The 15,696-nt window shown below is 37.8% G+C and overlaps 1 protein-coding gene across 1 annotated transcript in view; it reads left to right on the forward strand.

Moving 5' to 3' along the window:
- Window positions 1-9,799, forward strand: part of ARL8B (ADP ribosylation factor like GTPase 8B) — a 47,499-nt gene extending 37,700 nt beyond the window's left edge. The window contains exons 5-7 of the mRNA XM_002919989.3: window positions 1,474-1,541; window positions 2,205-2,275; window positions 7,531-9,799. Coding sequence (XP_002920035.2) covers window positions 1,474-1,541; window positions 2,205-2,275; window positions 7,531-7,580 — 189 coding nt within the window. The 3' untranslated portion in view covers window positions 7,581-9,799. The remainder of the gene's footprint in view (window positions 1-1,473; window positions 1,542-2,204; window positions 2,276-7,530) is intronic.
- Window positions 9,800-15,696: the final 5,897 nt, after the last annotated feature.

Here is a 15,696-nt window from a genome sequence, read left to right on the forward strand (position 1 = left end):
TAGGCTGGAACGAAGAAGCTAAGCAGCTGCCAGGATCACATCCAGATTCACCACATAGTAAGTCTGGTGACCACATGCAGTTTCTGAACACTAGACAAAATTGTTCTGATTGGAAGGTCATCTAGCTGATTCCCTTTCCCTATCAGAATGGGTTCTTTATCCTGCTTTCTTGCATCACGGCCTCTGCATTGAAAGGTTTGGTTCATCCTAGATTATGTGTCCACGCTCTAGCAGAAAGGAAAGCTGGGGCAAAAATTATCCATAGAAGCAGGTAGCTTTATTGGGAGGCAGGTTCATAAGGTAGGAGGAAAGTTCTTAAATGTAGTAAGAGGACTAAAATGCCAGGTAACCCTCAAACTGACCGCTTGGTCACAAATGGCCGTGATATTATTTTTAGAAATTCAGGGAGGTCCAGCTTGAGAACTTAGTGTGACTTAAATGAGAGTATGGAGAGGGGTGAAAGTTGGGGAAGAGGAGACAGGCTGTGGTTTAACATTGTCCTGTGAGCTCCCAGTGTCCCTGACTCTCTGTGCCTCTGTCCTTGTCTCTTTGTCCTTTGTGCAAAGTAAGAGTCTAGGTCCTATGAGTAGAAATGGTCAGAATGTGTGGAGTAGGGTGGGGGTGTTTTAAGTGAAAGAAATAGGTATGGCAAGGTAGACATGCCATGTACTTTGTTCAGATGGGTCAGAGATTACATTTTCTTAGAGAATACTGATTCAGAGTATGGATATTCTCAAATATGTCATATCTACTCCTATTCTTTCCTTCTCTGAGGCAGAAAGGACTTATCTGAGAAAGATAGAGTGGTGATTGGGAAGCCTGTCTCTCCTTTCCTTTTCAAAGCACATCTAGCAACCAGATGATACCATTTATTCCTAGAGCTTACGACTGCTATATTTATCCTGATTTCCAGACTTAACCACTGTCTTAGAATATTTCTACATGATATTCTGTAGGATGGATCAGGAATTTTAAAAGCATATTTATATGTTTGTATGATTAATGGCTAACATAAAAGTGGTTAAAAAATTATTCCCCCACTCTTGGTTGTGTTAAGTTCATACTCACATTTTGGTAGAGATTTATTTAAAAATTGCAGAATACATACCATAGACAGAATATTTTAAGTAGAAGTTGGCAGCCACATACTGAATTAGGGGCATCCATGTGGTAGAAGTTGAAATGAATGCTAATTTGAAACTAATGGAGCATCGAACTTTACATCGGAATCCGGGGATGTACTGTATGGTGACTAACATAATACAATAAAAAATCATTTAAAAAAAAAAGAAAGAAATGAATGCTAATTTGAAAGATTAAATAAATGAGATAGGCCACCAGTTATACAAATATGCCTCAATATTATGGCATGTGGTAGCATTCTAATTTTAATGTCTACAAATATGACTATCTCATGCTTCTGTGACCTTTTCTTACATAAAAGTTTATTGTTAATATCTTTTCTTTTTAAAGGTGCTAGTACTTGGAAACAAGAGAGATCTTCCTAATGCCTTGGATGAGAAACAGCTAATTGAAAAAATGTATGTCTTAAGAATGAGTGATGGTGTTTTTTAAAAAAAAAATTGTTCTGCCTAAGAGACTCTTAATCTCAGGCAATAAACTGAGGGTTTCTGGAGTGGAGGAGGGTGGGAGGGATAGGGTGGCTGGGTGGTGGATATTGGGGAGGGTATGTGTTGCGGTGAGCATGGTGTATTGTGTAAGACTGATGAATTACAGACCCATACCCCTGAAACAAATAATACATTATATGTTAATAATTTAAAAAAAATTTTTGGAAATAAGTTCTCAAGTCATACAAAAAAAAATTGGTTCTGAATTATACTATTTTGCCCACTACTTTGTTTAGCATCATTATATTATCATCATTATTATTATTATTTAAAGATTTTATTTTTAAGTAATCTCTACACCCAACATGGGGCTTGAATTTATAACCCCGAGATCAAGAGTCATATGCTTTTCCAGTTGAGCCAGCCAGGCCCTCCCGTTATTTAGTAATGATTATAGCCATGTTTTTAGGTAAACATGGTAAATTTGGCCTACCAGAGAGGTGAATTCCTAAAAATTTTAGTAGTAGTGAAATAATTTCTTCAGTATAAAAAGATAAGAAAATTGAACAAAGAGTGATAGGTATGATAGTTATTTTAAGCACAGACTTATTCTCTTAATTCTGCTTCTTACAGGAACCTGTCTGCTATTCAGGATAGAGAAATTTGCTGCTATTCAATTTCTTGCAAAGAAAAGGATAATATAGGTAAGAATAACTGTGGAAGAAATGGGTGTCACTGGAAGGGATGTCTTAGTGCTTCTTATTCTTTATTATCCTCCTTTATAGAGGACCGTTGTTTTTGCCTTAGGAAAAATAATAGACATTGTATCTTTTGACAGCAAATACAACATCCTGAATGTGCTCTATGTATTTAAAGAAGTAAATGAAATAGACATGAAGTTAAACATTATGTGATATCAATTTATTGTATTAATTTTGGCAGAGCTAGTATCCAGCTGTGCTTTATAACAAAATGTTTTTGAAATAAGACTTTACAAAAATTGGTCTATAAGCACTTAAACAATTGTTCATTTATTGAACCAGTATATTACTGTAATGTTAGTACTCTGTTGGAAGTATTAACCAAAAGTACCCTTCATCTATTTAATGTCTGTATTAATTTCCTAGAACTGCCATAGCAAAGTACCACAAACTGGGTGGTTTAAAATAGCAGAAATTTATTTTCTCAAGTTCAGGAGGCTTGGCGTCCAAAATCAAGGTGTTAAGCAGGGCCATGAAGGCTGTTGGGGAATATCCTTCCTTTCCTTAGCTTGTGGTTGTAGGCCCCTTTTGGCATTCTTTGACATATCAGTGCTTCACTCCAGTTTCTGCCTCTGGTTTCACATAGCCTTCTCCTCTGTTTGTCTCTCTGTGTGTATTATTTTCTCTTCTTATAAAGATACATATCATTGGATTAGGGCCTACCTTCATTCAGTATGACCTCATATCTGTAAACACGATTTTTAAATAAATTCTGAGTTTCTAGGTAGGTGTGAATTTTTAGGGGACACTATTCAATCCAATACAGTGTTCTTAAAGAATTTAAATATATCTGGCTGAACTTTAGTTTCTTAACTAATTTGTGAGAGGTTATGTAATAAAAGTGGATTGGAATGTCTGAGAAGGATCAAAAGGTCAAAAAGAAAGATGAATAGAAACGTTTAACAAAATGAAAAGGCTAGTCAACCTGTTAGCTGTTTGAGTGAAAAGACCTATGACAGTGCAATAAAATATACTCACTGGTAAAGTGTACCTTCATGACGAAAAGCTACTCAGGCTAAGTCGCATGGTTCTTGTCTGACATGACAGGTTCAACCAAACAAAATGCGAGAGAAGAGTTTATTTAATTCATGTACCTTGAAGCAGCTGGGTATGTGGTCACTGGTGAAAAAAATCACTCTGCGCGCTACTACAGAAAAATGAGGCTGTCCATCATTGCCTTTTAATGGGCTGCAAACAGCATTGGCTTTGGAGTTAGGCAGCCTCAGGCCAGAACACTTGGTTACCTAAGTTACTCTCTGACTGGCCTTGGACAAAGCACTTAACCTCCCCGATCTCCAATTTTTACTCATCTATAAAATGGTGATAATGGCGGGTGAGAGGGAATGTGAAAATGCATTTCAGCATTTGACATATGGTGGATGTCATGTGGGCGTGTTAGTTTTCTGTTGCTGCTGTCAGTTAGAAGCCTGTCATAGTTCTCACTGAGCTAGAAATCAAGGACTAAAATGACAGGTTGTGCTCTTTTTGGAGACTCTAGGAGAGACTCCATTTCCTTCTGTTTTTCAGCTTTTAGGTAACTCTCTGCGTTCTTGGCTCATGGCTCTTTCCTCCATCTTCAAAGCCAAAAACATTGTATCTCTGACCATTCTACCATAGTCACACCTCCAATTAAAAAAAAACAAACCTTGTATTGGAGTAGAGTGTAATACATAGTGCCAACACAGTGTGTTTAGAAGGTATTCTATTTTTTTTCCCTTTAGCCTTCATTCAGTATGTATTGGTTCTCATCATAGTTAACTTTTTCCCCAAGTCAGTTCTAGTCTATCAGCTCATTCCTCATCCCTCCTCAAACATGCTCTGATGAGCTCAAAGTGTTGATAGTTTTCTTGCTAATTCTGGGCATCCTTTATTTATTTTTTATTTTTATTATTTTTTTAAGATTTTATTTTTAAGTAACTCTACACCCAACGTGGGGCTTGAACTTAACAACCCTGAGATCAGGAGTCATGTGCTCTGCCCACTGAACCAGCCTGGCGCCCCTGGGCTTCCTTTAAAGAGCACCCAAGGGGCGCCTGGGTGGCACAGCGGTTAAGCGTCTGCCTTCAGCTCAGGGCGTGATCCTGGCGTTATGGGATCGAGCCCCACATCAGGCTCCTCCACTATGAGCCTGCTTCTTCTCTCCCACTCTCCCTGCTTGTGTTCCTTCTCTCCCTGGCTGTCTCTATCTCTGTCAAATAAATAAACAAAATCTTAAAAAAAAAAAAAAATAAAGAGCACCCAAAAGCAATCTGAGCCTAATACTTTGCTGATGGACACAAACTGTCCTCTGTTAAATGGGTAGAGTAAGTGACTTGCTATATTGTGAGCATTTAGTTAATTTGAGGACAGATTCTTCAAGCACTTAGGGTTACTTAGAGTTTATTAAACCCCCCGCCCCCATGTTAGGAGGAATTCATGTTAAGTTTTAAGTTGTGTCCCCAAGAGAGCATTTACTTACACACCACTGGTTCTCATTGAAGGATTTGCCCCCAGGATACATTTGGCAATGTTTGGAGACACTTGGTTGTCATAATGAAGAGTGTGATGCTGGCACTTAGTGGGTAGAGACCAGGGATATTCTAAACATGCTACCGTCCCCCACAGCTGAGAATTGTCCAGCCTAAAATGTTAGTAGTGGTGAGGTTGAAAAACCCTGTTCTGCATACACTAACCATAATTTTAGGACATTGTGCTACTCTGTAAATCCATTTTACTCCCTTATATTTTCTCTAGTATTTCATAAAATAGGGGGGAAAGTTACTGAAATGAGAAAAAAAAAATCCTTTGTTTTACTTCCTTGACAAACCAGCCGAATACTTTTCCCGAAAAAATCTTGTGAGCTCATTTAGAAGTAAATGCCCGAGAGTTGGTGAGAACTTCTTTTGTTATTTGAGGCTGACTTCATAGTCTGTCGTAGAGCTCCATAGTCACCAGTTCGTGATTGTAGAACTGCTGCTTCACTTACTGTCAAGCCCAAGGAAATGGATCCACTCTAACTAGATTCAAAACAAGTGGTTTGTAAATCAGAATGCCTGTTTATTTGGAGCAGGAAATACAACTAACGGCCAAGTAGATTAGACTTCTTGGGTAGTCTAATTAGAACATCCTCTTTAATTTCACCTTTCACAACATATTTTAGAACCAAATTTATGAATTTACTTAATTATTCCAGAAGTATCTCAGTACACATCGGTTGTATATTCTCCTTCCAGCTTCCCAGTGTGGTATATGAAATACTTCAGTAATGTGTCCTCAAACCACACATAGAACAGATTACTTCTGTGAACATGATCTTTGCAAAGATGACTCATACTTGTGGCCCTTTTTGTCATGGAAGATGACTCCTTCATTTGAGTATCTTATTTCTTTTCTGCTTTTTTATCTAGTCTTAAGGATCCACTTGTCTTTAGGATATAACTTCTGTCCAGTGTCCATAAGCTTTGTTTATTTTTTTTTAAGTGAATTTCTTAAATATTTAAACCTGGGCATTTCACTCTCAGATTTACCTTTCTTCCCATTCAATCCTAATGAATGTGGCTTTGCTCTTATTACATACACACTGCTGTCCTCCTCTTAAAGTGCACATGATGTGGTTCAACAGTCAGGTTAAATCATTGTTTCCACAACTCTGAACAGGTTGCATTTATTCAGATCTCAGCTCTAGGTAGGCTATCCTTTACATGTATGGGGCTTACAGATTCCATAACACATATTAGCTTGTAAACTGAATTTGCACTCATCCTTCAGGTTTGGACAATTGAGTGCTGCTTCTGATAGATGCTCACATACCCTTTATATGGATGACACATTTTTAAAGAACTCAAGGACAGTAATTCACTGTTTTGACTTAGCTGCCTTCTCTTGTCAGTCTAAGTGCTTTTTTTTGGCTAATCTCAGCTATGATAGCTTCAGCTGCCACCTCTGTGGTGACATCTTACCAGTTCCCATCCCTTTCTGAGATCAATTATCGATATAGCTAAAACTATCTCCTGGACATCTCCATGCCTGTTACCTTCTGCACCTCAAATCTGATATGCTCTGTAGCTAAATTCTTTATCTTTTTTTTCTCAAGTCTGTTCTTTCTTAACCACCGTGTTTGTCAACAGCTCCATGACAAACACAACTCACTGAGGCCAGAAGATTCTCTGTTCGTATCTTGGTCAACTCCACATTTTCCTTCTTCCATCCCTACAACATTTGTTTGCTACAGGCCTTCGCATTTCCTATTCCTGCTGTGATAGCGTCTATACTGACAACTCCAAATTGTCCTTCTCTGTTGCCATTGTTGCTCATCCTAAAATAAACTAATATAATTTTCTTGCTTAAAATTCTCCAGTAATTTCCAGTTGACTTGAGACTAAAACCCAAACTTAGTAGCATGTTCGAGTGGTATACAAGGTTATCTGGCTCCCTCTAGCCCGTGGTTCTCAGTTGAGGACATTTTTGCTCCTCAGGAGACATTTGGCAATCCCTGAAGACATTGGTTGTCATAGTTGTGGGTGTGTAGGGGGAGTGATAATGGCATCTAGGCGTAGAAGTCACGGATGCCACAAAATAGTCTGCCGTGCACAGGAAAGGCCTTTGTCCTGTCGCAGCAAAGAATTATCCAGTCCAAAAGCTCAAAACAGTGAAGTTGAGAACCCCTGCTATAGCCTTAGTGATGAGTGGCGGCCCCTTCCCCTAATCCTGTGTTTCATCCACATCTTATCATACAATCCATCCACATCTCCACACTGTTCATGCCTTTGTTTATTCTTTTGCTTTTGTTGTTTCCTTTGCCTGGAATTCTGTGGGGCAGCCCTTCTCCCAGTCCCAAATGAGTTCTTCTGTGTTTTCCAACTTGATACTAAAAGCTCCTTCAGGGGATAGTGGGGTTCTCCCATATCTTTGCATTCCTGGCACTTCACATACAGCACTTATCTTAACAGGCAGTCAGTAAATTTTTGAATGAATAAAAGATGGCACAGGCTGTCCTGAGGATCATTTAACTTTTAAATCAGAGACTGCTGAGTCTTGAATTAATTCCTTAGAATGTCCTCTTGAAGTTTAGGTAATGGAGAATAGTACAGATGCAAAAAGCAGAAGCAGGTAGGCCCAGCATGTACTTTGAATTAGCTGCATTTTAAATACTGTCTCTCATGTTTAGTGTCTTAACTTTGATATCTTAATGCCTTCAATTTTTTTCCCTCCATCTTTAGATATCACACTTCAGTGGCTTATTCAACATTCAAAATCTAGAAGAAGCTGAAGCATCTCCTGAAGTCTTCCAGTCCTTCCTGGCTATAATCCTAGAATTATTGTCCGTTCCTCTGAAGTACTTCCCAGAATACGGTCCTTCCTAAACCCAAGAAATTGCCTTTTTCAGAGTTTATTTCTCTTGTGCACTGCTGAAGATGTGTATCCCTACTCCTTCATAAAGAATCAGCTAGAGTTGTCATGATAAAGTCAGCACACACAAAAAAAGCTTCTTATACATATTGTCTTAAACAGTGTATAGAGCTTTTTTTTTTTTTTTTAAACACACACTTTGACCATCTTAAATCAAGAAAATTGCGTATTTCTGTTCTGGTCTTTCTGGGCCAGGTTTTTATATTGGTTTTCAGTAAATGTTTATGATATTTCATTATAGAGTCCATTAGCTTAATACTGATACTGACTTGGTACAGCATGAAGTTTCTAGTGCCACACACAGTATTTAGAAAACCTTTAGTCTGACTCATGTGGGATATAAACATAATGTTTACATATCTCACAAATGCATGTGAAATGTATAATTACACCTTAGGAATTTAAAAAAATGGTCTGCAAAGAGTGAGCAGAGGCACCAGATCAGTGTTGTTATTGGTTCTTTACACTGGTGAGATCGTATATGAACTTTAAAAACATCTGCTTTCTGAGAATTCTTCATCACCAGATAGCAGTTGGGGATATGGGAGGAACTAAGGCATGCTGTTGTATATCTGTCCAGATCATTACTTCTCTATTTTTTCTTCTTTTTCTTTTTCTCTTTTTGTTTGGGAGGAGGGGAGCGGTTCAACACAATTTTTTAAAGGGTTGGGAATTGAAGATTTTCTCAAAGGCTTTCATGAATTTAGAGCATTCCAGCCAATATAATAAAATGTGTTAAGAATGTCAGACTTTGTTCAAACACCTGTTTGTTCTTTCTATCTCTAGTCATTAAATCAGTGCTGCTGCATGACACTCTCTCGACTTTTTATATCCAGTCATAGACTTTCAGCACAATAGATACTTAGAAACAAATAAAAATTCTTATTTTTCTCTCTTATTGATGTAAAGTTTGGCACTCTTTTGTCTGGTGCCATTAGACATCTTGATTATTGTGACAACTCTAGACCTGCCTGCTCTATCTAATGTAATCATGCGCAACATCTGCAGGTTGTTTCATGATCAATCACACAGAGAACCGAGGAGCTGATGCTGTGTATTGTTTGCTTCTACAATACGGAGATGTATAGAAACTTAAAACGAACATGTTTGTAGTTTAGTGATGTCCGTATACATAAAGGGACACATTAATACTGGTTCACTTGTAAATTGTTACTCACATAAAACCACTGTAGTAGATAAAACTTTATGCTACACCCGCTTCTGTGTTGCCTCACACTGTGTGTGATTTTGTTACTTTTGTTAAGCAGCACTCATGTAGACAGTGCATTTCCATACATGTTGAGCACTCAAAGTGCAGTCAACAGTTGTTTTAATGAATACCAGTTTTAATTTATAGACTGCCATGGCCTTAACAATATCCTGTACAAAATATGTTGCACAGATACTACTTGTTTTCCTCCATTCACATTTTTGTGAGTAGAATCTCAGCTTTTAAAATTCTGTTCTTACTCTTTGAAGCATGTTGCATACTTCCCTGATGGGATGGATGGTTCTGTAAATGAAGGGATATTTAAACTTGCTACTGTAGCTCAACACCATTAATGGTTACTCTGAACCATTACAAAGAATGTGGCAATTTGCTTGTGCCTAAAAGGAGGAATTGGAACTAAAGTGTGTGACTGTGTGGGGACTGCGTAGGTTTGTTAATTGACCTATAGCTAAAACTTAATGTGTTTGTGTGTCTGTTCATTGCTTTCAGCATTTCAAGACATCCAAACTCTACTACCAACATTTTCCTGTGCATTAACTTCTGCATGTGAAAACTTAACAGTTACTGAACTTTGTAAATACGTGAATTTTTTTATTTAGGTGATGCATTTTTTGTCTGTTTACTGCTCTTCTCAGCTTTATTCAATAAACTTGCATTTTGAGGGTTGTATTGACAATTTTAACTTAAAATGTGCATCATGATGGAAGGTGCTGACTTTTTGGGAAGGGAATGGGAGGAAAGTTACCATGAGCAAGGTCCACAGACAATGTGCTAGAAAGAAATCAGCTCATTTCTCAAAGAATTGGGTCTGTGGGCTAGTTAAAATAGAAATAAACTTTTAAAATATCCACAGGATTGATATTGCGATTTTTTGGGGGGGACGATGGAGGAAATGCTATTACTTGTAAACTGTCCTGATATATCAAATTTAGGACTTTTAGAAGTGGCAGGAGCTAGTTGGTTAGGCATTTTATAATCTATTCGTTTTAAAAATTTTAACAAAAGTCTACTAATAAGCTGAAATTGCAGGGCAGGTCTACTTACTTCAGTTCCAGAATGAAAAGATTTTAAATATCAAACGTGGTTTTCCCACAGAAGCACATTTTTAAAATAAAGCCATTTGGCCTTCTTTGCTAGTGAGTTATCTTTTGCATTATAAAAGTGAACATTTATCTCATCAAAGCTATTGCAGAAATGATTTTATGTAGTTTTACTGAAGAAAAGTCCAACTTGGCTTTTTCTCTGTATCCGTACTGTTATTCTGTACAGCCAAACCTTGTTGGCCAATTGGATGTATGATTTAGCATTTCTAGGACAGAAGTCCCTAGGATATCCAGTTTCATTTCTTGTATGGAGAGTTGGTGGAGATACTTAGTCAAGGAGTTAACTTGATCCTCTTCTTGTCACCCTTCTACCAAAGCGATTTTTGAAGGAGGAATGTGATGTTTGGGAAAGGGGTGGGGAGGATATAAGGTTAGTTTACTGGATCCTTGATTTTGAGTTTATAACTGCTTTCAAAAATTGAGATTTCTAAAATTGTTTCCTTTGATTCTGTCAAGTAAATTGGATGTGTTGGAACTGTGGCTCCTTCAGTATTCATTGTTTTGACTGAGGAACTAATTGCCTTGTGTAATTCTATCCGTACAGGATCCAGTTACACTGAAATCCTGTTGATTTGGTAATTCCAGCCTCATGGTCTGGTAGATTGAGAACTGGAGTGGAAGTCTGAGTTTACTGTAGGCAGCATTACAATGTAACATCCACTTGGCCAAATACTTTAAAACTGCCATCGTGGGGAAACCACCATGTTGTGTTTGAAATTCTTTATTAAAAACTTTAACTGTTGAGCCCTCAACAACGTATATGCCTGTGAAGGTGCTTGAAAAGGAAAACAGTAAAGCAAACACTAGCCTTGCCAACTTCCCTTAAGCTTGCAGTTCTACAATGTGTGGCTCACTGCAGGTGTTTCCTGTTGATTAGTAAATAGCCTCCACACAATTTCTGTTTAAAACTCAGCTATTAATAAAAGTGGGTGCTTTTGTAATTGTTGCTTCTTGCTCTTTTTAGGAAACAAGCAAGTCATTGACATGCTAGATAGATTGCAATGGGAAGCTTCTTAATCTAAGCAATAGCAGTAGTCATTCATTATTCCATTTCATTAACAAGCCCTCTCTTCAGTAAGGTAATTTCTGTTTTAAAATTGCAAGGCAGCTGGTAACTTAGGTAATGCAGATTTCCTAACAGGAATCAGAGGGGAAAAGATACTTTAACTTCATTTTATTGGGGCTTGTAGGTCTTGAATTTATAAAAGGAAGGGATGTGGTAGGAAAATAATTTGTCAGTTTTAAATACTAATGTAGTTTGGCTCTGTCAAGAGTGCTGGATTGACATTTGGAGAAAATAGGTTCCTTTCTTTGTTATTAACTGATGGTGTGGTGAGCTGCTGAATTCCCTCTGGCTCTGTAGTTTTCCTATCTGTAAAATGAAGAGTAGAGGATCTCTAATACTATTTCTCCTAACAGACTACCGTTCTAGCAGCCAAGAGATGGGGATGATGCTAAAACAGCAGAGAAGATAGATGAAAAGGCCCACTCGGCTTAGTGAATATGTTAACTTTGCATGTTTTTCATCTTGGAAATAATCCAGAAGCACAAATATTTACATTTTATCCCTTTAACACAAGAGCTGGAGGTCACATTTTACAGAATGATACAATAACTTGGAAACGCTATAAAATATACAGGCTTATAATTTGAAATCATTTAAAAAATTTAAAGTATTTCCCCCAGACTAGAGAAATATGTTTATTCTACTATACAATGTGGAAAAATACATACCTACTATCAGTTTGGGGGCAAACTATTTTAGAGCCAATGTTTGACACTTTATAACTGCCCTGTTACTGGGTTCTGCTAGAATTTATTTGGAGCTTGGAGAATACTGGAACAGTTAGAAAATACTTCTTTTCAAAGTAATGACAGGAGGGAGAATACCCCAACAAAGTCAATGTAATCCCTTTTGAACATGGGAAATAGAACATAAATAGATTGCCAATTATGGCATCTCCTCCAGCCAGCTTTTATATACAGCTTTGGCCTAACCTCAGTTTTGTACAGTCTATCACACAATGTGCTCTCTTGTTTCTACATATTAAAAGTCCACCATTTCTGTCTACCAGTTACCCAATATTTAAGTTAAATATCTCCTTTTTCTATTTGTATCATTTTCTAAGGAAAAAGAAATTAATGTTTATCATACCACTAACTGATTTATGAAAGCACAAGCTCTCATCCTTCAAAGAAGATTAACAATTGTTATCTACTTTCTCTGGAAACATCAATAACCTAAAGGGTGGGGCATGGCATATGAATGGTGAATATAAATTCTTGATGGATAATCACTGCATTTGATTTAGTGGTTTAGTAGTTAGAACAGCTGGGGAAAGGAAGCTTACCACTTTTTTTTTCCTAAGGTTCCATTTATTTTTTGAATGGTTTTTAATAGGTAAGTCACATGATTCAAAAAATTGAAAATATCCAAAGAAACATGAACAGTCGGTTTGATCCATGACTGAGTAACCACCCTTCTACCACCACTCTGGCCTTATAGGTAATCCTTATATCACTTTCTTATTTATTTTTCTAGTGTTTTCTTTATACAAAATACAAAAAGCAAATAGAAATATATATATTTTTTAATCACTTTCTTACATAGAAAGTAGCATACTGATTTGAACATGACTTTATCCAATTACTCTGTCCTAGCTATCCTTCCATATCAAAGTATAGAGAGTTCCTCATTCTCCTTCATAGCAGCATGGTTCTCATTTCATTGTGTATGTGTTTTTCACTGTTCCAGATTCGTAGTTCACCTAACTGGTCCCCTGTTGGTAGACATTTGGGTTGTTTATAACCCTTTGCTTTTGTAACCATTACTGCAGTGAAGTACATATGTGTGCACCAATTCACAGAAGCATATCTGTGTCAAAGGGTAAATGGGTTTGTACTTTGGCTAGGAGTTGCCAAACTGCCCTTCACAGAGGATATGCCAGTTTTTGTTTCTACTAGTTCCTGTCCCCCATGTCTTAGCAGAGTGTGCTGACAGACTTCAGGATTTCAGCCCATCAGATAAGTGGGAATGATAATTAAATACAATACAATTTTAAACAAGTGAAATTTAGCTTTTCTTACCCAGCTGAGGAGATGATATTACCTTAATTCTGGAGTTGGATCTCCACCAAATTAATGTGATTATACGTAATTTGCTCCTCATTCCCCCTTTTTTTCTTAAGTTCCTCCCCACCCTACCTTTTACAAAGCAAGTATATATTGCTTCAGAAAGAAGCAGTACTCAGTTTTGAAAGTCATCATTACATCACTTGTTTCGTTTTACATTATTGCTTTGGATGATAAATCCCTTATAGTTTTTTTAGAGCAGAAAAATCCTCCTTTTATGAGACTATATTAACCCTGATATTTAACATAGGAATCTCTGGAAGTATCCTTGTACATTTTGAGGTCATTTTGTGGCTTTGCAGTTTTAGGAACCTAGTGCGGTGATTCACTCAGACTCACAAGGTTGATTCTGAAAACTGGAATGACTGCCTGTTTGTTTACAATGGAGGGTATCTTAAAGGCACCAAAATATACCTCCTAGGTCACTTCCTTCAACATTCAAAGTAAGAGGGAGATTGAATTTGGATCACCTTGTGGGATATAATTCCAAATCACAGAGATTTAGGACCATGAAGTATAGAAGCTGGAACATGTTAAGTAGAACTGGAATTAGGAGGATTCACAGCTCTTTGAGCCGATGTTGGACTGTGGTGAGTTTTAGTCCTTGTCCAGTCTCGTATTTGGTTTCCTTAGACACATTTTTCTCCTAAAATAGTGCTTTGAAAATAGGATAGAGCTTGTTTAATTCATCCAGCAGACCTCAGGTTTATATGTACCAGGTACTTCTACTAAATGCTGGTCAGTTCACAGAGTTGATGAGTAGTAACAGGGCTCACTACAGAACACTGTTGTAGGTACACTATAGATATTCAATACTTTAGTTCTCAGAACTGCCATATGCTCTAAGTACTATTCTTATTACCCTCATTTTACAGATGGGAAAACCGGATACAGAAAAGTAACTTCCCAAGGTCACTCAGAGGCGAGAGCTATGATTTGAACATCTGGCAATGGGGCTTCTGAGTCTGGGTTCTTAGCTGTCGTCTCTTTGGCGTCCCCCAGAGTGAAGCCATTTTTACCATAGTTTCTCTTTCTTTTCTTTCTTTCTTTCTTTCTTTCTTTCTTTCTTTCTTTCTTTCTTTCTTTCTTTCTTTCTTTCTTTCATCAGTCCCCTGATGCTCTTGTGAGACTGTACAGAAAAGCCTTTCATAAAGAGTCGATTTTTAAGGTTGAGGTTTTCTGATAGGGGTGTTGTCCCAATCTTAACAGCCACATTTACCTTAAGGGGAGTCCTAGGCTAATCTAAAAGGCTAGCATGAGATATTCCGTGTTCTTTTGATTCAGCTTAATTCGAGGCAAAACACTTTCTGAACCTGGCCCCTCAATCTTCGGCTGTGCCTTGCAGGGCACTAATGTCAACAATGCTGCCAGTGGGTGACTTGGGAAGAGTAGAAAAACCAGTCTTCATTTGCTTTGAGGGCCAGCTAGTTTTGCTAAATTCTGCTAAAGTTCAGGAGACCTGGGTGGTAGCCCTTTTTCTGCCTACAGTAAGTAGCTCAGAGAACTTGAGCCTTCCAACCTGATTTCTTCCCTTATGGCTTGTGGAATAGGCCTAACAACGCTTTCTGTGAAGATTAAACAAGAACACATTTTGAAGACCATAAGACATACACAACTGGCAGCTACTGTCAGTTTTACCAGGAAAAGCATCTTTCAAAAGTTGGATGGTTTTCTCTGGTTATGAAAAGAAATTTGGTTTTGTTTTTATTGGAGCTTGTCTCCAAATGTGAGGACGGGAGCTGTCATTAATGTGGAGTGCACTTGACCATGGAGCAAGACCAAATTTAAAACTTTTAAAATTTGCAATAAAATAGCTAACAAAGGCAACAACACATACTTTAATGTTCACATTCAGTTTTCAGGTTCTTGGAAGGCAGACCTCAAAGTCCAGGATCAAGCCCAGTCAAGATTGGATTTCTAGCATGGTTCCTAGCTGCCTTTCACAGAGGAGTAAAAGAATCTTCATAGGCAGAAGACCTCGGTTCAAGCTCTCTCTTTGATGCTTGGGCAGGCCTATCTCTCAGGATTTGGGGGGAAGAATAAGGCTCAGCCAAAAAAGAGGGGCTTAGTAGGTGCCAGTTACCTTGTGTTGTAATAAAATGTTTCTTTGGGCTCCTGAGTCCCCATTACAAATACACCTCCTCAATGTTGCAAAAAGCCCCCTGACTCAGAATGTGATGATTGTGCCACATGACAACTTCATCATCCTCTTAATCACTCCTTAGTCACCCAGCCAATCTTTGCTTTGGGCCATTCATCAGTTTTTGCTTCCCGTGCTTTGCAGAAACCTTGGTGTAACAAGCACATGGTCTAACTTTGAGGGAACATCTTAACAGACATCTACAAATGTAGCAAACAAAAGAAAACAAAACCCCTAAACTGTTGAATTGTTATATGAGAGCCATAGCCCTTCAGAGCTGATATTCGCAACCTTCTTAATTATAAGAAGTAGATACATGGGTATGCGGTAATGGGTAAAGTGACTTGACCAGGAATCCATCCTAGGAACC

This window comes from Ailuropoda melanoleuca, chromosome 4, assembly GCF_002007445.2.
Source record: "Ailuropoda melanoleuca isolate Jingjing chromosome 4, ASM200744v2, whole genome shotgun sequence".
Taxonomy (NCBI): Eukaryota; Metazoa; Chordata; class Mammalia; order Carnivora; family Ursidae; genus Ailuropoda; species Ailuropoda melanoleuca.